Here is a 25,909-nt window from a genome sequence, read left to right as displayed (position 1 = left end):
TCATCATTGCCGGAACAGTTGGGCCTTTCGGGGTCATTACCCTCAACTTTATGTATATCACTGAATGCTCAATGTTTTTCCTATTGTATAGGCTTTAGGCCCTCTTTGTCCATTGGGGATTCGTATTCACAGACACGAAAATATCAACATTCGAGTTTTGATATGCGTTAAATTTGTTTAATGGTTTTAGCAAAATTTTGAGTAATATTTAAAAAATTAATATAATTTCCATTCCGACTAACATTTGTTTTAAAACACGGTGCATTCAATTATTACTGCCAACAATTTTAGTCAGAGCGTGACATCGCCTTGACAGAGCATACTACAATTGTTTATTTGCAGATGAATGTTTACGTACATTTCCTTCCATGTCATGTTCACTACTGTTGAAGTCATGAAGTTTGTTTTTGAGGTAACACATTCTAGTACCTAGTGTGTCTTACGCGATTTGTTATTGTTTCAGGTTTGCCATCCATGAGAGACAGTCTAACCCATCCAGTACACGTCTACGAAGGCGACGATGCACTCATAACTTGCGTCGTCCGGAACATCGGCGACAATACCGTGATGTGGAAGAAGGAAGATAGGGAAAGGCACAGTATGCGAGTTTTGACAGCAGGAGAAACGCGAGTTACCGCCGACAAACGCTTTTCCGTTCTGCATGATTCATGTAAGCAGCGGGACGATTGTTGCTGTCGAAGCAAACAATTTAAATTCATAATTAAGTGAAAACCGTCGTTTGTCTTTTACTACTGCATAGGAGACTTGTTCTCGAGACTTTAACATTGTTCTCATTCTCTGCAGTACCTATAATAATTTCATTATTTTGACGTGACAACGTCTTATAATTCGATGGAGCCGGCTGCACGCACGAAAAAACATGACTCATGCGGCGTTACCTCGCTCTGAGGCGTTCCATTTAAGGCTTGAAGTGCAAGCGAGAGCGCGGAACGAGCGACAAAGAGGCACAATCGGCCTCCGCGTTCGGCAGCGTTCGACATCTGTCTCTCTCCTACTTGAGTTAGAGATGCGTCCGCGTGGACAGCTGCTATACAATAATACATTTCCATTTACCTCCTTCTCTATATCCATACAAAATATCTATCAAACAAATAAAATTAATATTTTCTTTTGAAAAATGAAACCATTCCATCAGTATTTTCTTATGACGTTGTCACGTTCAACTATCGTCAGTAAACCGACTTTACAGACAACCAATTTTTTTTATTCTACAGCTTAACACAATGGGTGTGTTGAAAAAAGTTTTGCCAATACTTTATTTCTTCTTCTCTCATTCTTTAATAAGGATTAGCAAACACACAGAGAAAAATATTCTTTATTCTAAAACCTTTTCACCCTTTGTATTGCGAAAATATCCCCAAGAAATAATTTTCCTTGATTTGTTGTCTAGTATACATACCTACCTAACAACTTGGTCAGATTTTTGTAAACAAAAACAAATACCGGTACTAATTGATGTGCTTCCAACTCTGTATTGTAACCAATTGTATAAAGCAATGTAAACATCAACAATTAGACAGTGGCGTTTGCGATACTGATGATTAGACAGTTCTGAAATGGGGTTTCACCGGCTTCTAATTATCTACATTTAATGGAAAGGTACCAATCAACTGGCCAATTGTATGGCAATGGACGACAAATGAATGAGCAAAATTTGGTAGTATTATGCTTGAGACCAATAAGTTTTAGAATCTGAACTGAAGCGATTTAATTGAATAATAAACTATCTAATAATTAGTAATTCTCAAGCTCTCTATGATATAGTTTCTTCCTTTTCAAATAGTTTACCCCGTTTTTTGGCTTCATAACATTTGGTTGCTCTTGTTGGACACTTGAATGATGTATGAGAAGGATCTTTCTTATTTAAACTCAACTTTCTTGACGTTGACACTTTCATGGTTAGCCGTGCTTAAGTCCAGATGTTACGTTGTTTGTTGTTGTTCAGATTCGAAGTTGCTGAAACTCTGAACATGGACATTGGCCGTAAAACGATCCCTATGTTTTATTGATCGCCGTTTCTTGTCCTTTGTAATTTGTATTTTTACCAGAAATACTTTAGAAATCATCACGGTAATCAGCTTGTCCATTATCTAATTTCATTTATCTCTCAGAATTTTTGCCGTCTTCTTCCTGTCCACTTATTACAGTCATTTATCCATCCTCAAAAACCATTTTAGTTGAAATGATTACGTCGAATGTTTCCACTTCTTCCATCAATCAATGAAGGTTAAGTGCGTCACTGAACTTTCCGTTCAAATATTTGTCTCACGTTGATTCTTTCGTTTGCATACCACAATTCGGTTATCAAACAAAATCCAGCAACGAGGGAATTAAATCGATGGAGTCTTGGGGAAGGAAATTTTCAATTTTTTACGAATCGTTACCTAAATTTGAATAAGCGTTTGAGAGAGAGAGCGTTATTTGCTGACGAAATTGGATTTGTCTTGATGTTATTTGTACAGGGATTTTAAGGGGTGTTTCGGAAATATAGTCGAAAACGCTGTAGTAATACGACGAATCGCAGTTGTGTGCATAAGCCATATGCTACTCTAGATCCCATCAACTTAAGAAGATGATCTTGTCTTTAAGTCATTGTTCGTAGAAGTTTGTGTGTATTGCAACACTTGATAGCTCTTTCTACACAATATATGTATAAAAAAATCGTTCTTCTCTTGTGAAATACCAGCTTTCTCAGACAGGGTAAATCTCAGCTGTGTATTATTTATGATTATTTTTACATTTGAAACGAATAAAAAGGTATCTATTCCTGACCGCTATAGTATACGGAACATCAATATGATGGACGGGCTTGACTTGACTTGACTGCCCGATCTGGATTGCGATTTCGAATCCTTTGGTTTTCATCAGCACGCCGTGGATAGCTCCGGCATAAAATGCCAATTCCCTGGCTAATACTGGTCGGTGGGCAGTACTACTGAACTACGCCAGAGGATAGAGCTCAAAGTCTTCGTTAATCCCTTTTTAGGATTTTTTTTACTTTTAGGAATTGTGGGAATGGGTAGTTGATGATTGAGGAGAGGAAAATGAGAGACACGATATGAAGACAGAAGAGAATTGGTAGATTATCTATGGATTAGTATTTAAATGACATCAAAAATATTTTTAATAGAATCCACCTGTTATAGAAGCACTCGGCCTTTTCAAATGAAACTTTTTCCGAGTCGCCTTGGCTTTTTCCTCTTCTTGCGAGGAGCACTATTTTCTGAAATGTGTTAGGTTAGCACAGCTTGTGACGTCTACGATTCTAATAATGCAGGAATCTGTACGATACAAACCGCGGAAGCGGTGAAGTCGAGAAGATATTGAAAAATGTGGCGATCCACTCACTGCTCTGGTCACACTGCTTTTGTTCAGAGATCCATTTCTCACCGCAGACTGGGATATGAGAAAATGCGGTTATAAAATCATGAGCTTTTTATTATACGTATATATGTATGTGTGTGGAAAGCCCAAGCCCGAACATCGGGCAACCGTTTGATAATAATAAAGTCCTTTAGACGGTAAAACGACTTCCACATAAGACACGGTGATATTACGACTCTTTTAAATTCTGATTTCCTCTCTAATACTCGAAATCTCCTCGTTTTTTTACTATAAAAGCTACTTCGGATTTGTACTTGGCACTGACCTTTATTGTGATTGAGATTTTTCCAAACGAAAATAAAACTATGAAAGATGAGATGATGTTATTTGTTCAAAGAAGAAAAACAATTGCGAAAATTAAATAATAAAGAATTCTTATGATTCAAGTAAGTAAACTAAACAAAAATAAAGTTTAAGCAAGTAAAACTTATTGAGTTTTGCTTTCTCGTACGTTAAGTAGTTCAAATGAACCAAATTTTAAAAATAGCATCATATACAGCTATTGTTGATAGAGTTATTAATATATTTGCGTGGCAGAAAGTACAGATTACACTACCTGTTGATTTCGTTTACCATTTCATTCTTCAATTCCTTTCTGTTTATCATTGCAATCGATTCGCAAAACACTTGTAATTAGTTGTAGTGCTTTTAATGCCATAACCGTTGGATCTTTATCTCACGTTTTGGCACTAACTTTAGTAGTTTTCAAAAATTTTCTCTTCAAATTTTATCAGAGAATCTAAAAGTAGAATAGAACTATAGATTCAAAAAGTTCGCTTCATCTCAAAATTCCAGATCGAGTTAAGAATTTTTCATATTTAGATTTCTTTTGTCTTATGCCAAGATAAATTTGAGTTCCGTTTGTCTAGTTGCAGAAAAATGCAGATGTTGTAATTTTCTTTGTTCGGGATCATAATTTATGGAAGTGGAATTTGCATGTTTGAAACAAAGAATATTTTAGCAATGAACGGGCATTTTCCTGCGGCAAAAGAATTAACTTTATGTCGTTGTGAAGGGCGTCGAGCATTTGAAATTCCGCGGTGCACAAAGCTAAGACCATAAATACAAGTTGCACGTACCCATTGCACATCATTTGTTATGTGGCGCTGGCCACAGGAAATCTGCACCGCACCGACACGCTTTATATCGGCCAACAAAACTCCTCCATCCACCAGGACGCGGCCCTGGTCGTAGATTGGATCGTAAATCAGAAATTCCATTCTATTCTCTAACATCAATTGGACAAAAGACAGTGACCAAGATCCGCTCCCCTAATGGTCAATATGTTCTTCATCTAATACATAAAACATCCCAGAAAATCGCTTATTTATTATCGACTTGTCAGTAGTTTAGGTTGCACAACGCGGTGATTGAAAATTCTTATCTGACTTGATTATGCCCTTCAATCAAATGATTCTTTTTTCGTTACAAAAATTTCTGAGGAAATATAAGGAAATTTTGAAATCCTTCAAGCTACGCCATGGATTCAGTTCAGAAAGTAGATATTCATCCATGTACGTAAGTGGACCTTGTTGAACATATTAAATTCCAAACTGTAGCATTGTACTACAGATGGTGTTTGCCGCATCGTTTGTAGGATTTCATAAAATCCTGTGTCAAGGCAGCGAGCACCATGAACTTCTTTGTTCGATTTTGGTAACGTGCCCAACACATGTTATGAGCTACGCCATGGATTCAGTTCGGAAAGTAGATATCCACCTATGTAAATAGATCTTGTTGAACATATTGAATTCCAAACTGTAGCATTGTACTACAGATGGTGTTTAGCGCATCGTTTGTAGGATTTCATAAAACCCTGCGTCAAGGCAGCAGGCACCCTAAACTTCTTTTTTTGATTTTGGAAAGGTGCCCAATACGTAATAACGCTTATTTTTGACGGCTACCTCCTTGCCGCTGTAACATATGCAATAAGGAACCTTCTTCCTTCTTCTTGGATGAAGTACCTACCCTTTAGGGAGGATTAAAATGAATTATGCAATTAAGTGCTTAATTAAATTGTTTATCTCGTGATCATAGTTGCGCTTAAACTATTACGAGGTCACAGGCCAAGATCAATTTCTATTTGTTAAAGTAGTTCCTGATGCGATGGAGAACGTACGTATTACGTTCAGCTCATTGTTTGCCATCCATTGCTCGTTTTGAGAACATGTATAATAAATAAATGATACAACCCATTTGGTATTTTCCTTTTTTATTGATATCAATTTGTGCAGCGTAATTTTGAGAATTGGATAGAGTCACTTTTGCTACTTTATTGGAAGGACGAATTCAATTAGTGTGAGAGGAACCGTTTACAGGAGTTGTGGTACCATTCGTTTCGTATGTTTCAGCTACTTCTGGCGAGGAGCCATCAGTTCCGTCCGGTGGTGATGTGTGGGTTCTGGTCGTAAGGAACACAAAACCAACTGACTCGGGAATTTACGTTTGCGAGGTCAATAGCAATCCCATAGTTCGAAGCTTTCACAAATTGAGCGGTAAGTCAACATCACTCAAGCCCATCCGAAACCGATGCTCGGAGATTACGCCAACAATTCAATAAAATTCGTAACTCCGTTCAAAACGGTTCAATTTATTCACTATAATAAATGGAAGTTTCATATGGACGCGGAGCCGAGAACGGCATTTTTTTTTACTGCACGGAAAACTCAAACTTTTCAAACGCAAAATAAATACAATTACTGCATGACGATTTTGTCAAGTGCCCTTAAAGCGTTTCCTCCAATATTTCAGTTCTGTCGAAAGCTTTGCAGCCGCCTTCTAATAGTACCGACGTGAACTTTTACGAAAGCCAAAAGGAAACATTTAGCAGCAAAAACCACAATTACACAGACTGCTGCGTAGCCCAGGCCGTGTCACCCAATTGCCTAGGTTTCTGCAATATTCAAAGCATACTTGAAGGTAATTGTTGAGTCTGTTAAATTAATTTTCTAAAATGTATTTTTAACTATGGTCGCATAGCCTTCATTCCTCGGTTTTGAGGATTGACGAAGTCACATAGTCAATGCCAAAATGTTGAATTTCAACTTCGACTCCATTCTTGATTAAAGTAAATAGTGAAAACTAGAATTAATGAAATCAGCTGTAAATGTACTTATTATTTTTCTAACGAAATAATTTGTTCTTGAGCAGCAATGCAATGATATCTTGACATCAATGGAATATTACTCATAAACCGATGAAACCTATCAAAGACTGAATACAGTAAGATTTTGTTTCTGCATTTGACTGCTCAAACTAGTCGCTCTTAAGATAGACCAAAATATTTTGGCATATACGATAAAATCAAAACCACTCATCAATTTTAATTTTATTTTGAAGAGCTACAGTTCAGTATTTTATGATTATTTACGTCAATCCTTTTTAACCTGAGGCTTGGTCTTTCTCATGATAAAAATATCATTAAAGGTAATAAATCGTAAGGTTTTGTGCATACCGTACGTTTTACCTTATAGGTAATACTGGACAGGATCCAGAGCATTGTGAGTCTGACTTTCCTTCAATTGTAAAGTGTATGGCAGACGGAAGGAATCACATTCCATGCTGTATTCAAGAAAGAGTTCCAGATATTTGTCAGGACGTCTGTAGAGGCGAATATACTGCAATTACGGACAATATCAAAAGTCACTTTTCTTGTTCCGCATACACCGAGCAGACCTTAGCCTGTATAGTGGAAGGAATTGGTATGATATTGCCAAAAATATGGAACATACAATTTATAATAACTTATAAAAATTATTTATTAATTTCGTAGAACTTCTTCCCAATCCTCCTGAAGTAGTGGATGTGGAAGCTTTGAGCGAAAAATCTATCAAAGTGTCATGGTCAATTCCGACTGCTAACACCGAATCAATAACAGAATATTCCGTTAATGTTACATCACTACAAACATTCGACGAACATCTAATCGATCCGAACGAAGCCCATCCAACCGAATCCACCACGAAAACTTCTCAAACGATAAACCTGAAGGTTCAAGCTAATACCAACGAAACAACAATTGCCAATTTGACTCCCTTCACAATGTACGAAATCACTGTGACTGCCCTTAATATCCACGGGTCATCTTTACCATCATATGCTGTAAGAACTCTTACACTGACTCCCGGTAACATGAAACAAACGGACGTAGCTGATGCTCCAAAGCTGCCAGACATCAAGGGCTGTTGTGCCAAAAAAGGGGTTACACATTCCACGTGCATCAATAAACTGTGCGATCCAGCTGAAGCTGACGACGCTCAGATAACTGATTTGATGATATGCGCTCCTTGGGCTGCAGATACGTTCAGTTGTTTGACCAATGGGATTGATCATACTCCATGCTGCAGGGCCAGAGGCCTTCCTCCACTCTGCCAACAACTTTGTGCTGGCAATATTAGTACCATTGATTTCAACTACTTCAAGTAAGTTCTGCTTCCTTGGATTTCTGGATTAGTATCCATAATAGTCGAAAAAGTTTATCCGATTTTGTTGAATATTAAAAATTACAGCACATATTTGCAAACTATAGTACTTCTTTCTTCTATCGTCCTTCATTGCGTTTTTCATTATTAAGGTAAACAATATACACTGTTGAAATGCTTCGATTTTCTGCACAACTAAAATCTGAATAAAATTGAAAGGAATTAACAGAATGCATTTCGTCAAAACCTTCAGTAAATCGAAAACTCATTACGATTAAATGCTCTTGAAAGTTAAAATTGTTTACCAAACTATGAGGCACTAATTTCGAAGACGTTCCAATTCAAAAAAGTTACCCAAATTCGTTTTAATTTAGTCGCGGATGAAGTTAAAATTAACGACGAACGAAGTAAACATAATTAAAATTCTGTCGTTGCTTATTCATAAATTTGTTCATTATTATTTTTTCAGATGTCTCAGATACATGAGTGAGTACACAAACTGCTTGCTACAAGGTTACGGCGTTTTGCCAAGTGCTCCAGTCCAAGTGCGCGTAACCAATATAGACACTGAATTTGCAATATTACATTGGTCGCCACCCAGAACCTTGGGGGACACCGTTAAACATTATAACGTACATTACAGAACGTTTACTAACTACGACAGCGACTATCAAACGATTACAAGGGTTCACAGTCCATATATCCTTGAAGGACTCGAAAGTGATACGGACTATGAATTTTACATTGATGCAACAAACGTTCACGGTGTGAGCGAACCCAGTGCTAGAATAGCTTTCAGAACTGAAAGTAAGGTAGGTGGATCCAAAATTAAGGTTTGCACACTGGTCTGAGATCGTTGGTCATGTTTTCTTTCCAATATTTTTTTGATTTCGATGCCTTCAACCAAAATTTGTAGCTGATGGTGTGTTTGTAGATCTCCCCAGGATTTAGTAAACAATTTTTAACTATTTCATTAGGATGATTTTGGGTACGGAAGCACATTGCTCCGTGAGGTTTGTAATTTGCTTCGTTTTTCCCTAGTGGCGGGGGCTCTTCCTTTTCAAGTAAAGTGGGCGGCATTTCTTCCGATTGTTCCATTTCTGTTTCCTCTTCTTCTTCCTCTTGTTCTTCTTCCTCTTCTTCTTCCTCTTGTTTCTGTCTATAAGATAAACTTCCAGCGACTTCCATCATATGTTGGAGTTCTTGTTGGACGTAGTATCTATTCAGTACATTCTGCACTGTTTCTCGTAGAGTCTCGTAATTTGTTTCGCTGTATGTCGATGCAATATAGAACTCAACGTCTTGAAGGAATTTTTCTTGAGAAGGAGTTAATGTTACATTTGTTGGAATTTTTTGCTCCATATACAGCGGTTGGGAAAAGTCCGTATATGAAAGAAAATCTGGAGTATTAAGCGGCGTTGGGGGAAGGTTTGATAGGTTCATATCTTTGCAAACGTACTCGAAAAGCTCCTTGAATTCATTTACTCGTACACCTTCTTCTGCCATCTTAGCGTCAACCATCTTATGATAAATGTGCGATAAGACTTGCATCTGTTCGTCTAATCTACATGTATCACCTTCATCTTCTGATTTTTGACTTTTCGCTAGATAGTCGTCTATTATTTTGCTGCCAACCAGTTTTCCCAATATAGAGAAATTTAGCCCCGGTTGGTTACTATATACTTCTAACATTCTTCCACTTGAAGGATGCCAAGCACTTGCAACAAATTCATTACGGCCTTCATCTGCTTGATTGATACAAAAAGTTTGGTTAAGTTCTTGTGAACCCTCTGAGGGAATGAGAGACTGGATTTTCTTAGGAATTTGAAAGTCATACACAGAATTTATTACACTCACAGCCTTTTCGGTGGGAATTCCATCTTTTCCATTGGGGAAAAAATTCTTTGCGTTGATGAATACTCTGTGTTTCTTCAAATGTTCTGGTCCGCTGCCGTGACCGCACAGATTGAAGTAAATGTTATTTGAAATATTAACAATCGTTGGTTTGTCAGTAATAGCTTCAACATCAACATTAAATTCATTTTTGGGTGTTAACTCAAAAGTAATTTTAACAAACAGATTGCCAGGATAGCCTTGCTCCATGTCTTGGAAAATGTAACTCATTATTACCTTTGAATCTTGCACATACGATTTCCAAATTGTTTTATCAAATCCAAATGGATCTCCCTCTGCTACGTAACTCTTTCTATCCATGAGCTGAAGCGAATAAGGAATTTCATTAATTAATAATGGCTCATTTCGTATTTTGGTGCACATTCTGCCCAACGTTGCTCCAATCTTGTGATGCTTGTAGTAAGTGTAACTGCTAAGGTCGTCGTATCCAATAACAATATCCTGAACGGTTCCATCCAAACTTGGTAATTTAATTGAAACTACACGTGCCCCATAGTTGATCAGCTGAACTTGGATATTGTTATGATTTTTCCAAGTAAATCGCCTTATGCAACAACGATTACCACAATTATCATAAAACGAATCAAAGTAATCTTCTGTTAATATCAGATTTCCATTTTCAACATGCGTTATGGTAGGAAATGGAGTGATCGTGGGATAACATAGCATAGAAGTTTTTCTCTTCTGCTTCTTCTTCTTCTTCTTGGTTTTCTTTTTCGCCTTATGCATACTCAACTTGATTGATGACCAACAAGCAATTTGGAATTTTGATAAAATAAAAATAATAATACAAACGTCAACTAAATGTCAAATCATATTTTAGATTGTCGAAGAAAAAGTTGAAGAGGCATCAACGTACAATGTCACAGCGTGTTGCGTTGAAGCTCAGTTGAATTCCGTCTGTCTCCCGCTTTGTTCGTACGATGCCAATATGAGCGATATTAAGGCCCTTGCTGGAGTTTGCAGTGAAGAATTTCACAAAATATTAAAGTGCGGAGCTGGGGGCCGAAATCACGGATCCTGTTGTACCAGGAGGGGTGTTCCCCATTCCTGCTTGCCTCTGTGTGCCGGCGTTATAGCTGACAATCTCATACTCACTGCGACCACGTGCATTCCCTTTATTGGCAACATTGCCCAATGTTTCGAAGAAGGTAATTTTAAGAACCGGAAACATTCGCGTATCAACGTATGTTCATTTGAACAGTGTAGAAATTTTAGAGAGCTTCTCCTAAAATTGGTACAAGTAGAAATTGTTACAGGTACAGATTTGCTTCCTGGGCCAATTAAAGAACTCCATGCTACAGTAACAGGTGACGACGTTATCGAATTGGAATGGGAGGGCCCAAATGATGGTAGTAATGTTACTGATTACGTTGTCCATTACAGAAAAACTGATAATACATCATTGCATGAGACGCCACTAAAATTAGAAAATGTAAGCATGTATGTTACAATCTACTCTGACCTTCAAAATATTTTTTTTTTCGATAGCAACTAAACGTTACCGAAACATTTGCCACCCTAACGGATTTGGAAGAAGGTGCCTTGTACCAAATATTTGTTGTGTCTAAAAATCAACACGGTACTTCGTTACCTTCGTCTACCATTCTCATAAACGTTACCTACAATGGTACTTATTACATTAATAAGTAATTTTGTGTCGTTTATAACTCCAAATTTGTAAATTTTTAGACGAAAAGTCTGTTTCCGCCGTAACATCGCCACCCCACGCACTCGCTGTAGCCACTCACAGTGCCACATGGGTTACAATCACATGGCAACCTCCCTACTTCAGCCATCCCACTGAGCAAGTCTCTTACATGTATGTGTCCCAACGAAGTACCAATTCTTTGATCAGGTTAATAACCACCCTTTGTTACAGGGTTTATCATAAGTCCTCGTCAGATTCGAAGTACAGTATTTCAAACACAACTGTTACCTCGATTATGTTAAATGGATTGAGTCCGAACACTCAGTATATTGTTTACGTGACAGCAGTAACAAAGAAAGGAGAAAGTTTACCATCGGAAACGTTGATAGCATGGACCGATCCTGCATATCCGGCATATGTGGAGGTAACGCATGTCCTGGACTATTAAACGATTCGGTTTTGTATTATATGCCTTTTACAGCCACCCACTGTTCACCCAATAAATTTGGTAATGGAAGGTAGCAGCATGACGATCCTCTGTATCGCAATGGGCACCCCAATGCCAGTAATCTCCCTGTATATATCTGGAAGACTAGTCAGACAAGAAACTACCAGGCACATGGTAACGGTAATTCACAATGTGACCAGAGACATGGATCAGATATCTTGCTATGCTGACAATGGATATGGAACACCTATGCAAGCGTCCAAGAAGATAACCATCAGCCGTATGTTGTCCTCTAAATGGTAATAATTAGAGACAGATTATTAGCATTTTGTCTTTTCATTTTAGATGGACCTCACATACAAGCAAGTGGCATAACAATGGCAGCCATTGGAGATACGGTTACCTTGGAGTGTAAAGTTGATGCTCATCCGAAACCAAAGATGGTCTTTTGGCGTAATTATGATCAAAGGGAACCGGTGATACACGGTGGTAAATACGAGATAAAGACTAACCAAATAAAAGATGAGGAAGACAAGTATATCATGCAACTCACAATTCACAGCATCGGAGACGTTGATACCGGAGAGTACTTTTGTCATGCAGAAAATGCATTTGGAAGTGTAACTCAGCCAGTTTCGGTTCGAATACGTAACGTGGCAGCAACTCATAACGTCACTCAATGTTGCATTGAACAAAACGTTTCGTCGACATGTATGGTGGCATGTTCCTTCTACCTGGATATCGACTCTGTCATTGATAAACCCGAGTGCATCAATGATTTCGATAAACTTATGAAATGCGCAGCCGATGGTTCCGATCATAGAAGCTGCTGTACCCAGATGGGAGTTCCAAGAAGATGTCTCGATTGGTGTCGCGGAGAGCCCCTACTTAACAGCAGAGTTTGCGTCTTATCGTACACCAAAACAATAATGGGTTGTTTCCATGAAGGAAGGAATAAGCTGCCGGGACCTCCACAAAACGTCCGCGTTGAACATTTGGATGCCCATTCCGTCAAGGTGTCGTGGGATCCGCCAATCAAGAACCCACAAACCGTTGAAATGTATCGAGTAATATGGAGGGTTACCGATGGGGAATCACGAATCACCCATAAGAGTGACACCTCCGCTTCTGAATTCGTTATAGGTGGTTTACAAGACGGAGCCACTTATGAATGCTTCATCAAAGCTGGAAACCATAAAGGAACCTCCACATTGACGGAGCCTTTGAGATTTACCATGGGCGATAAGTATATAACCACATCGGCCAGTCAAGGAGGTGATTATTCGCATGTCGGGGTAGCTGTTGGTGTAGTACTAGCCTTAATTGTTGTTGGAGCCATTGTCGTGGCGACTCTGTGGCTCATGAGAAACAGAAAAATCTTCGCGAGAAAAACATCCAGTGGAGTTGCATTTGAAAATCCAAGTTATCTAAGAGAAATGAACATGGATCACGTACAGGTAAATAATTACAAATTGGAAACAATTCTGAAGAAGATCATAATGGACTAAATTTCATTTTTGTTATAGAATAACGGTGATGGATCTATTCCGAATGGTACGGCAAATGGAGGCATTGTTTCTGACGGCGAGCACGGTTGGAAGCACGAACCTTTACATGTACCAGCGCAAACGGAAGTCAATCCCACACTGTACGAAGAATTGAAGTTAGGCCAAAACGGTGCAGGATTTAAAAGACTGAAGCCATAGTATAAAGCTAACTTAAAAAACGGCGACGAGTCCAAATTTTGAATCCCTACCTAATTAACATTCCGTAATATGTGTGATATAAGTGAACGGTAGCTTGGACCATGGTGACTGGAAAGTAAATGTGATTTTCAGCGAACGTTAGTGGTATTTTGGAGAGTTTTATAAAATATTCTGAAACGGACGGCACTTAAGTACCATGCAATTTATTATTCCAAGTGTAATGGGCTCAAACACCTTTTACTTCGTGGGTATGCGTGTGTGTAAGTAGCAGGCACCATCTTCACTTATTTTTGACGGTGCTAGAGGATAACATTCCTTGTCCAATATTATCAATCCATTTGCAACGCAATGGAAGGAATCCTTATTTAAGTATTAGGTAAAGAAAAACAAAGCATGTTAACAAACAGTTGCATTTTTTTTTGCATATTTGTTCTGTAATATTTAGTTTTAAATTAAAAAAAAAGCAAATCCTTTCAAGTCTCTTATCGTATTTAATTGTTGAATAATCTAGCGCATGATGGACAATTACCTTGCGTTATCGTCACTTTTACATGCTAAATACTATAACATAACAATAATTACGGTGCAATTAGTACGTTTAATTATTGTCCATCAAACACCATCATAAAATATGTACATAATAGTTGTTTTCTAGTCATTTTGCTGTAATGGCTGTTGTTATTTTATTCATCCGTAGTAAGCAAATGAAAGCAAGTTGATGCTCTCCTAATAAAATATCTAATTTACCTTCTAATAGGACGAAGACGTAATTTGAATCTTTCTTATCCGTAAAAGTACTAATAAATATAGGTGTAATTTCTATTTTAGTAGTAGACGAGGTAATATATCACTGTGCCTTTATATTCACTACAGTAGAACATCAAAAATTAACATGGACGAAAAACAATATGTAGATCATTTTGTAAATATATGTTAATGTAAGTTTATAAATTATATGGAGTTTCCCAAAAAAAAAAACTCAAAATAAAAAACACCCGATCCTATGTTGTTTTGTGTTTGTTGCACTTAATGTTCCCCTTGGTGTTGAACGAAAATGGAAGGAGTTAATCAAAACACGTATTTAATTATATTAATCAACATTACGAAAACATGACACTGCTCAAGTAAAAGGTAATTATGATGTACGCTTTGATTTGTTATTATTTGGTGGAAAGTGCCTTTTTATCCAGGCTCTTGGATGTCCATCTTTGATCATAAATCTGTAGATGATCGTATGCCTGTACGTTTCTCCCGGTCGCAATATACAATTGGGAAAGTTGGGATGATGTACAGCGTTTGGATAATTTTGAGGTTTCAAACACAACGCGCAGTGATCTTTGTAAATTGCGTCGCCCTTTCCATGGATCCTGCCGTCCTTTCTATGGTCAGAAATGTCAGTAGGAGTTCTTACTGTATGTTCCTTTCTAATCTCAGTGAAATCAGATTCTCTTCTTTCGTTCGCTTCCATTAAAAATACTCCCATTCCTGAATAATCTCCTGCACTCGTCCGGGTTTGATCGTACTCATACTCCTCCTCCTCCTCCTCCTCTTCATCGTATTCGACTTCCGCTTGACTAACGATATCTCTCAGAACTTGACCGATTTCAAAATATTCAGTTTCACTTTGTATATCTTCTATAAGGGCTTCCATTTCTTTTAGATATCTCAACTGCATAGGTCTAAGAACGATATCAGGTCTTTTCTTCTTAACGCTTGCCTCTGATGAAAAGCTACCCAAAGACTCGCTTTGGATTGATGGTGGACCGTTAGGCACGTATTTCATTTTAAATCTCCTTATTAAATCTCTCAACTCGCAAAAATCGTAATCTGCGTCTAAAATCGAGACCTTCTTCATATGGTTGTAGAGCTTTTTTATTAGGTCTAGCTGATTTTCAAGACTGCTAGTGTATTTCTCTTCGCATATTTCACTTTCGGATTCATCAAGTAATCCTGTACCAAAATGATTTCCGGTATCGAAGTTGATGCCCCATTGATTACTATATACCTCTAACATCCTACCGCTCGGGGGATGTAAAACCCTGGCATTGAAACATAAATCTTGAGCTCTGCCTTTGTTTATGCAAAAGTTTTGATCGATACCTTCGTAATTATTCAATTCTTCTTTCATCAATTTAGGACTTTGATAGTCAAATTTGGAGTAAATTACATTCATTATATCTCCAGTAGGTAACCCATCTTCTTCGCTTGTAACTGTAAAGCAGTTTGCATTGATGGTAACCATATGCTTCATAATCTCGTCAGGTCCGCTCCAGTGGCCTCCCAGGTTAAAATACATAAGCTGGGATAGATCTATTATAGTGGGTCTCGTCGAGTATGCTTCCATATTAATTTTGAACTCACTGTCCTTCGTTAGTTCGTAGGTGATCCTTATCATAACATCTCCAGGATATCCTTCCTCTTTGTTCCGAGAAGTGTAGCTCAAAATGACTTTGGGTCCGCTAGTGTAAGGTTCCCATAGGACTTTATCGTAACCACGAAAACCGCCGTCTTTATGATGAATATCGTGATTTTTGGAAAGGAAATATTGTTTGCCATCTATCACAAAAGTTCCTAATTCGACCGTGTTACTTACTCTTCCAATTGTACCTCCTAACATAAGATCATCGTGATAGATATAAGAGGCCAAGTCATCGAAACCCAGAACAATGTCATCAACTACCCCTTTGCTGTCTGGATACTTGATAGAAGTTACTCTAGCGCCGTAGGTAATAATTTGTACAAAGACTTTGCTCATGTTTCTCCACGTGTACCTTTTAATATATGTTTGCTCGCCATTGTCCGTCAGATATATTCCAAAATAGTCCTCGGTCAATTGAACGTCTTTATCTTTGTAAAGTTCTTGCTTTTCTGGAGTTTTCTTAACTTCTGTCTGTTGCTTCGTTGCACTGGTGTTAGCGCTGTTTTTTATACTCGTTTTGGGGGAAATACTCATATTTAGGAAATATTTGATATGAATTATTATAATTTAGAAAATTTAGGAAGACGTAACAAAAATTTTCGAAATTTATAATTTTGACAGTAACAAAGGTTGTAAAAATTAAATGAAATATCTATAGTATTTTTTCATATTCTTTATTTTCTACCTCTGTATTACTATTTAACTGTTTTAAAATGAAGAAGAGTGCTCATGAAAAATTATTATCTATGCTCTTTTTGCGAAACTTCTGATTTTTTAAATTTATAGTGAGAAAGACATAGAAACATTACGGTCAATCAAAAAACAGTAGAACCAGGATATAATGTGAGGAAATTGATGAAAACTTGTTTAGACGTAAAACAATTGGTAGGAGATTCAAGAGTTACTCCAAATCGTGTTACATGTGGTTTCAAACTAATTTCGACCTATGTGGTTATAAGGTTTTCTTATATTTCGAGAATTTGGATATCAGATTTTGGATATTATCAATCTGTAATAAATATAAAGTAGATATGATTCTTCTTCTGCTCCAATCGCGTATTAATTAGAAGACGAAAAGAAATATATTGACTCTCATATTACACATCTTTTTGATAGTAAGGAAAGAAGTTTGAAATCTCAGATTGTGCCGTATCTAAAAGAAAAACTTCAGATTTCAAACACAAGTGGAGAGAAGGTTGGAAAACCATAATCTCCTGCGAGGAACTGACCAAAACACCCAATGCCAGACAGAATTATGAGACTATAGACAGGATAACTGTTCGCTTTTTGAATTTGTCGAAGACTTCCTAGTGTTAAGTACAGAAGGATAATATGGGACTGTTCCCCAGTTTCCATTTGTGGGTTGAGATTGGTTTTTGCTATTTTCTTCTTCTATCGCTTTTCATATTTCCGAACAAACACTTGTTGCTGCTAGTGAGTGGATAATATACACACCTCAAGTGGTCCTGACCTAGGACACGAAAACAAACTTATTGACGACGAACTGAAGAACCAAAAGGGGAACATCGTCGTGGTCACCGTGTCGATCTTTGTCGAGGTTCAATTCGCCGCTCAACAGTCGACGTCGACGTCGTCGTGCTTCTTTCCTCTACTTGGACATTTCCTGGCCGTGTTAGTTAGTGTTGCGTTAGATCAGCGATAGAACGAACGCAATCGTGGTGAGTTGTGGTTCGCAGCGAGAGAAAGACTCGCACTGGTCGTCAGTTCTCATTCCTCATACACGTGCGCGAGCAAAGGAAGAGAAGTACATACACGATGTGGATGCGTCTCGTTGCGCCAGTACTTGTGCTGCACTTCTTCGTTTCTTCGTTGTCTCCTTCTTCTATTTGACTTTACTGTTGTTGTTGTTGTTGTCGTTTGGCCGTTGTTGTCAGCGGTGGCACTTGGTAGTAATAGTTGTAGTAGTATATTATAGTAGTAGTTGACGCACAACACGCGATGAGCGCGGATTATAAAATAATTTGAATGCCGCGGGGCGGACGTACGGACCGGCGACGAAGATCCAACTGGAAAAAGTTGATGATTGAACGTTTCGAGAGATAAAAAAAACTGACTGTCTGTTGCAAGTGCAATTTACATAAGTTGACATTGTAATAGGAGATCATGTTGTTGGTGTTCCACTGCTAGGTTTGAAGACATCGATGTGTGATTTTTGGATTGTTCTTTATTTTATTGCTTTGCGCCAGGAGGAGAGGATATTTCCAGGAGACTGAGTAGGAAGGTAGTACCTAATTAATTGTAATTAATCTTATTTGATGTTTTCTTTACAAAAATCGTGTTTAAAATAGTGTATACTCATCTCATTTCCTCGTGTAGATAAACCGAGGTCGTTATTGATAAGACCATTGGGCATTGATATAAGATCTATCAGATTGTCTGTAAGAGCGTTGATGAATTATTTAATGCTAATGCGTGACCAGATTATGATAATGCATATTACGTAATATTCAATCTAAATTAGGACAGACAGGTCCAGATTAAATTAATGTTCACCAATAGTTAAGGACGTGGAATGTTCTAGTTTTAGGGAAGTACGAAGATTAGCTCGGGATAGGAAAGAATGAAGATGCGTGTCCAACCAGTCATAGAACTGATGGCCTCGATGATGATGATGATGATGATATGAATTGGGGCAATTTTTCTGTCTGCCTCCGATGAAAACTTTAATTGTTTGCATTGTTGTCGTGAATTTTTCTAATGACAAATATAAATGCTTCTTTTATTGGATTACATATTGTGGATTCCTTTATGAATGGAAGATAATTTTAAGTAGTATGAGGAGGTATGAGAAAAATTAGGAAAACAGAGGTCACTGTGGAAGTCAATAAAAAATGGGCGAGATAGTTGTTGGGACACCTTATCATGCATGAAGAGCTAGATAGAGACATATTAGAAACAGAATCAGGAATTAAGTGGAGTAGAGATAGAGTTAGATTAGATTAGTGTTCACAAATAGTTAAGGATGCGAGATGTTCCAATTTTACAAAAGTACTAAAATTACCTCAAGATAGCAAAGAGTAAAGGTGCGTGTCCAACCAGTCCAAAAACTAATGACCCCAAATACTGATGATGATTTCCATTGAGACTATTTTTCTGTCTCTTCCCAAAGAAAACTCTATTTGTTTACATTAACTACAGGTCATTGTAACAGTGAAATAATTAGTGTAATGACCTTAACTTAAATGCTCTTTTACTGGTTAACATTTTTGGGATTCCTTTACGAATGGAAATATATTTTAGTGGTATTATGCATGAACTTCAGAAAAGTGAAAGTATATTTTTAGTTCGATTTTCTTTCCAAAGTTGATTCCAAGCAGGAATTACGAATCTTACATGTATGATTGTGATACGTACATAAAAATTACATTGTAAGTATTCTATTTATATCGCATAAGCGAAAATCCACAGTGAGCACGTAGAATATGTCTCTTCAACCAGGTATATCAGGACATATCACCTGATTCTCTATTAACTAGCCTAAACTTTCCGTAATAAGCGTAATAATTCTCCAAGGTTATAAATTGCATTTATTGCACTTATGTTGCTTTATTGTTTATGAAGAGATAGCTAAAAATATTTCTACTAATTTTCCTATAAAAGATGATGCCATCCTCTGATGATTGCTACTACCTAATAGATCATCCCTGTGTTCCTCAGGGTTATGTCAAAACAAGCAGAGAAAACCGTATTTATTCTGTATCAAGCCAATGGGATGAAAAATGGGAAGTGACTTTAAAATTACTTCTTAATTAAGTAAGAGTTCTTATACTTGGTTGAATTCACTTTCCTTTTTTTGCAAGAAACGTACCGAAAAGCGACTTTTTCCGAAGTGAAATTTATTAATTTTTGCTTATACCATATTAATTATTGAGCTAAATGCATGAACGGTAGTAATTTATTTCATCTTATATATAATCTTCACTCGTTTGGTGTAGACTTCTACATACGTATTTAAATTTCACTTTCCCTGTATATAAATAGAATAGGATTAGTATGCCATTAAGGAAAGCTAAAAATTAAAAGTTTTGTAAAAATAACTGTGATAAACATAGTTATTTAAAAGACAGATGGTTTAATGTGATATACCTACTTAATGGTTCGCTTAGAAATTCGAAAAAGATTGTTAAAGATGTATGTTTGGAGCGCGGCGCTGTACGGGTGCTAAACATGGACGGAAGGCGCGGCGGAAAAGAAAAGGTTAGAAACTCGAAGAATTTCGAAATGAGGTGTTACAGACAAAGGTTAGAAATGAAGAGGTATTAGAAAAAATAGGAGAATGCCTTCTCAGGCATGAAGGTCTAGTCAGAGGTATTAGAGACAGAAACGGGAGATAGACTTAGTTAGATTGCTGTTCGCAAATAGTTAAGGATGTGGGTTGTTCTAGTTCTAGGGAAACACGAAGATTAGCTCAGAATAGGGTAGAGTGGAGGTGCGTGTCCAACTAGTCTTAGGACTGACGACCTTATGATGATGATGATGATGATGAAATTACTTAGCTACCTTAAAAAAATAATTTCTTCTAAACTCTCGGTGAATTATGAGGATACCATGGATAGAGAAGGTTAGAAAGGAGGAGATATTAGAAAGAATAGGAGAACAGAGGTAATGGTCATGGAAATCAATAAGAATTAGGCGAGATAGGTTGGTAAGACACCTTCGCATGCATGAAGGTCGAGGAAGACAGGAATTAAGAAGAGCACAGGTAGACCTAGATTATGTAACTGTTCGCAAATAGTTAATGGCATGAGACGTTATAGTTTTAGGGAATAGGAAAAGTGGGGATACGTGTCTAACCTGTCTTAAGACTGACGACCTCATGGTGATGAAACTCTCAGCAATCTGGTTATTATTATAATAATTGGGTTACTAACAATATCATATTTCTATAAATGGTACTAATTGTTGTTGTTGATTGCTATATAAACAACATATGGTGGTGACTCAAAGATTGTATTGTACATTGAAATGAGTAAATTTATTAACATCACCTGTTGAGTGAAGTAATTGTTTTATCTGTTTCTTTTTTGATTAAGAACACGCTGCTTATGGAGTTGAATTGTCGTGTCCCTCAAATTTAAATAGCATTAAATTGCATGCATAGTTTTAGTATGGTCTAGGTCTAGCATAATATCAATTTGTTCCAGTTAATAAACAAGTTTCTTATTAGCTCTAGAGTCCACAAAATTATAGTAAAAACGTTTTTGTTATTTAAATAGTAGAAATTTTAACATTTAATTGATAAACCTTGACAGAAAAGTCACGTAAATTAATGATTCGTGTTTTTTGTTTTATTCTATAATTGCTTTTGTTATAAACGATGGAAAAAGCGTTACTTAATTGTGTGCAAATTTACCTTAAAACCGTTTCTAAATTGCCTGACAATTATGGATTACAGTCCAAGGACATCTACACGTTTAGATACGTTGTTGTTATGTTTAGTTTGTTTGTAAATATTATAAAATTCATGCAAATGTGTGTAAAATATAAATTTTTATTTTACTTTCTTAAAAAAGAACATGGCAAATGTTTTGATAACCTCATGCTGTCCACAATGACATGAATGTAATTCTATAGTAGTTTATACTCTATAATCATTCCCTTGTTAGAAGTAGCCACTTTGACCCCGTTACACAAAATCCACAATTCTATAAAAACAAATGTTGAAATTTGTCGTCATAAAAACCTCATTTATTAACACAAATCAGTCAGATATGAAATAAATCGTCTTACAGCAATTAGTCTTATCACCAACAGAACATATTGCAAATCTAGTTATAGGTACTTCTCGTTTCTTTGGCTTCAGAGTTGCTGATCTAGTTGATAAAGTAGGCTTGTATTTCAATCAAAAACGAATTGAATCGAATCACTTATCATCGCAACTTCTCTTAAATGCAGGTCATAAATTCCCATCAATTAAATAATCTCCAGTTTCATCCTGAAATAATGCGGCGAGCAATTAAAATTCTTTATTGATGGATGTAATATTCGTGTTGTCCATGAAAACAGAAACTTAACGAACGTTCTACTAAACCATCTGTCATGTTATTTATTAATGAATTAAATTGTTACTTGCAGATATTTAAGTTTTATTCTGAAAATCATCTAAATTCAGCGGACGGTCAAGGATATGGGTCAAGTAGGTACCTTTGTGAGACTTTATCATCCATTATAAACTGTTGTAATTAGCAGCAAGTATCTCTGTTTGGTAAAATGAGGTTTGGGAGGACACCAGACTGATTCCGGGTCCACCTGCCTTATTCCTAGTTATAGTAATTTTTTTCTTGAATCATTTGGGCAAATTCTGCGTCGATAATATTCTAGTACTGAAGGGACATGGTCTAAATGAATGTTAAGTCTAGGTGTTTCATGGTCAACTGCGGCTGGTATCTTCAGTGGTATTGCGTTGATAACCTGTGCGAAGGTTATATCTGGAATTGTGTCAAAAGTTGCCAATACTTCGAGGTACAACCTTCGTCTAGGTTGTCAACGTGGTACCACTGAAGATGCCAGTCGCAGTTTCTCAAGAAACTTCTGGACCTAACAGTTCATTTAGACTATGCTCATTCAGCCCTAATCGTAACTCTTATATTATGTATTCATGATGTTAAAATTTCTTTTTTTCTTTAAGATAATACCTAAATAGGTAGTTTAAAACTTATTTCAACAAAACCGCAATTTTCGGTGGTAAACAAGGAAACTTTTGTAGATGCTTTGTTCTTTCTTTCCCATTACGCATAAAATTTGATTACATTTTACGGAAAATGACGTAACTAATTCGCTAACCAAACCAAAGCTAATATTTTTGGTCTCATAGCACAACTGAAATTAGCGGTTAGTGCTCGTTTTGTCATATTTTCCTGGTTCTTTTACTTTTCCTCCATTATCTCAGGACGTATAACTAGGAGCAATCAAGGACTTACGCACAATATAGTTGTCAATGAACATAGTATAAAACATTTTTTATTGTTTTTCAGCACAAGTCGAAGAATGTAATAAATCAATAACACAATGGCTTTTACTCATAGTGCCTATGTAGTCACTTACAGTCTGATAGTTTACAATGGTTATTGTTCATCGCTTTCAATGTCAAGTAAGAGCACGAAGGAATAATAATTATATAATTGATTTTCTGATTTATTGGGCGCTATTATTTCTATCGTTTATAGTCTAATAGTAAAATTAATATTCAACGTCATTTCCGAAATCCATTAAATTAATATTAAACAAGTTCTTACTTTTTATTCTTCCTCATGCTTGTTTTCAACTTGGTAGGATATCTAGGTCAATTTTGAGTTGAACGAAAAAGAAGAATTCAATACCAAATTACTCTAAAGATATTTATAGTAGCGACCAAGTATTGACACTGGACAAGTTTTTCCAAAAGACAAAGATACTTAACAAAATAGTGTAGTGTATTGACGGTAAAATAATCGAATTATTCTTTTTGGTTTATACCTATTTTATTAAACAAATTAGTACGTATTATAACATAAAGGAAACTGTAACACAAAAACCCATCAGTTTACTTATAGTAATACCTAGTTTTAGCTACACAAGTGGCAATTGACATTTATCGTAACCTTTCACAAAACATGTTAATTTTTTGCAAACAAAATCCTTCAGAAATTATTTTCATAAAGTTTCAAAGGAGTTGTTCAAATATGAAACATTGTACCTTATCATCATCTAGAATAAATTTGTGATGCTAAGCATTTATTCTTAAAATTATTAGCACATTTGTGCAATATGTTGAATAGATTTCAATGCTACAGCAAGCGACGAACCCTGACTAAGATACCTCTTTGAAAGTTAAAAATTTGGTATTTTAGTTTAGTAGTTTAGTAACAGCAAATAGGTGCCTACCTACTTACATGTGGGAAATTTTATTAAAGTATTTCATGCAGTCTTTACGTTTATTTGACCTATATTTATGGTTATTTAAACTGCAAAATACAATTTCAATTCTTTTAATGTACTTAAATGAAATGTAGGCCGTCGAAAATGGTATAGTATTTTATGGAATTTAAACGTTTCTCTTTCAATTACGATAAAAACGAATTGATTTTGCGGACCACTTTTTGGAGAACTTCCAATTTTTCTCATTCAGGATGAACTTGTTCGATCCATGAAAAGTTTTGATGGTTTAATTCGTGACATTCACTTTAATCTTTACAGATATTGTAAGAACAAACAGATTCATGTCTTCTGTAAACCATTAGAATGTTTTTAGTGTTTCTACATTGTTATATACTAATCAGGCTCGTGATTTAGTATGCGAACATATTATGTATATAATAATACAGTAATATCTCGAGATACGAGTTTAATTCGTTCCGTAACCTTGCTCGTATCTCAAAGCAATTTTTCCAATTGCAATTAATTGAAATGCCATTAATCCGTTCCAGCCACAAAAGTGCTACCCCCAATTGTTTTTGTTATGCGTTCTTGGATAAGACACTTTCCCAAGATCTCTTTTATCTCACTTGTAGAGATAACCCCCTCCACCTCTCGCTCTTCCTCGAAACCAATTTCTTGCAGAACCCCCGAATGCAGCTGCGACTGTAACTCTTCTAATTCCTCGGTCGTCAGTTCCTGAGAGTTTTCCTCGACGAACTCGTTCACGTCTCTCTCATCCATCACCAGGCCCATAGATTTTCCGAGAGACACTCCACTGGCACTTCGAATTCAAATCCTTCGAAGGTCCTTTCGGCTACAGACTCAGGCCACACCTTCTTCCATGCAGAGGTCAAGGTCCTCGTTCTAACACTCAAGTCAGTCCTGATCAATAATTCTGAAGCATATCACGATGTTAAAGTGGTCCTTCCACTACCCTCGAAGGGTGAGGTTTGTGTTCTCTGTCACCTCAAAGCAGCGCCGGAAGAAGTGCTTAGTGTACAGCTTTTTAAAATTAGGAATCACCTGCTGATCCATGGGCTGCAGGATAGGAATGGTGTTTGGTGGTAGATAAAAAACCTTTATAAACTTGAACTCTTCGAGGATGTCGTCTTCGAGGTTCGGCTGATGAGCAGGAGATTGTCGAGGACTAGAAAGGCTTGCATGGGTAGGTTGTTTTCCTGTGGATATTTCTTAACAGAAGGGCCAAAAACCTCGTATTTCAAAACAAAACTTCACTCGCTCTATAGCTCGTATCTCAAATAACTCGTATGTTAGGGCACTCGTATCTCGAGGTACCACTGTATACGTAATACAAACAGTTCTTCTATTAACAGGGTCGCATTTTCGCAATAAATCAGAAAAGTCGGTTTTATGATCGATCCAGCTAATATCCCATAAAATTTAACAAGAACAATTTCACGGAGTATAGGGTTTTCAAGCTGAGAATCCCAGTTAAAATGCGCGGTGACGCTTTAGAGAAGAGTCCTTTTCATGCATTTTAAAAAAAGTAGATATTCTGGCAAGTAATTTGACATCAATAATAAAATGTTGACGATACATATAGTGTCTTGCCGAAGCTTGATGTTAAGGATGTAACAGTACCACAAGTAAATGCTGACGTAGATGGTGTTTGGATGGAATAAGGTTTTATACAGATTACATCTATTTCATTATTGTTTGTGTCAAAACAATTTTCACATGTCATAACGTCATCTGTACTTCTAAATAGAACCCATTTGAATTTGTTTGAGTTGTGACCTTGAAGAAATATGCGCGAAAGTAGAAAGAATACACAGTAGGCGTGAGCAAGACAGAAATAGTCGGAACAAGCTTGAACGAGCAGAGCTCTCTATGGGCGGCCTTAAGAGATCGGCTAGAACTGTACAGTACTAGACGAAAATGTTTAGCAATTTCTTAAAACAAAAATGTATATAAATTAACAATAGAAAACAAAGCAAAAGTTTCATAGGTATGTAGAACGTTAAGTTAATTCACTTGTTATTATTTAACAAGTGAATTAACTTAACG

General features: G+C 36.7%; 3 protein-coding genes and 1 pseudogene across 4 annotated transcripts in view; 2 read left to right on the top strand and 2 right to left on the bottom strand.

Annotated features, from left to right (window-relative positions):
* The window catches only part of LOC108735642 (Ig-like and fibronectin type-III domain-containing protein 1), a 45,180-nt gene extending 30,688 nt beyond the window's left edge, over positions 1-14,492 (top strand). Inside the window, exons 2-15 of the mRNA XM_025981251.1 lie at positions 464-670; positions 5,757-5,900; positions 6,157-6,324; positions 6,879-7,106; positions 7,178-7,826; positions 8,296-8,638; positions 10,564-10,891; positions 11,000-11,175; positions 11,232-11,370; positions 11,433-11,562; positions 11,623-11,815; positions 11,873-12,119; positions 12,185-13,296; positions 13,366-14,492. Coding sequence (XP_025837036.1) covers positions 464-670; positions 5,757-5,900; positions 6,157-6,324; positions 6,879-7,106; positions 7,178-7,826; positions 8,296-8,638; positions 10,564-10,891; positions 11,000-11,175; positions 11,232-11,370; positions 11,433-11,562; positions 11,623-11,815; positions 11,873-12,119; positions 12,185-13,296; positions 13,366-13,545 — 4,244 coding nt within the window. The 3' untranslated portion in view covers positions 13,546-14,492. The remainder of the gene's footprint in view (positions 1-463; positions 671-5,756; positions 5,901-6,156; positions 6,325-6,878; positions 7,107-7,177; positions 7,827-8,295; positions 8,639-10,563; positions 10,892-10,999; positions 11,176-11,231; positions 11,371-11,432; positions 11,563-11,622; positions 11,816-11,872; positions 12,120-12,184; positions 13,297-13,365) is intronic.
* On the bottom strand, positions 8,645-10,555 carry LOC108735662. Its single transcript, XM_018467729.1, has one exon. The coding sequence runs from the start codon at positions 10,467-10,469 to the stop codon at positions 8,655-8,657; it is 1,815 nt and encodes a 604-aa protein (XP_018323231.1). The 5' UTR covers positions 10,470-10,555; the 3' UTR covers positions 8,645-8,654.
* An 85-nt stretch (positions 14,493-14,577) lies between the features above and the next one.
* On the bottom strand, positions 14,578-16,590 carry LOC108735657 (annotated as a pseudogene).
* Positions 16,591-17,379: 789 nt separating this feature from the next.
* LOC108736377 (calpain-9) overlaps positions 17,380-25,909 on the top strand; it is a 120,982-nt gene continuing 112,452 nt past the window's right edge. The window contains exon 1 of one of the 2 annotated variants that reach the window (XM_018468782.1): positions 17,380-18,206. The gene's annotated coding sequence lies outside the window, so the exon portion shown is untranslated. The remainder of the gene's footprint in view (positions 18,207-25,909) is intronic. The other variant, XM_018468791.1, reaches the window with a different exon arrangement.

This window comes from Agrilus planipennis, unplaced genomic scaffold (genome assembly GCF_000699045.2).
Source record: "Agrilus planipennis isolate EAB-ADULT unplaced genomic scaffold, Apla_2.0 scaffold5, whole genome shotgun sequence".
NCBI lineage: Eukaryota > Metazoa > Arthropoda > Insecta > Coleoptera > Buprestidae > Agrilus > Agrilus planipennis.
Note: the sequence above shows the minus strand (reverse complement) of the source record. Positions and strands in the feature narration are given on the sequence as shown.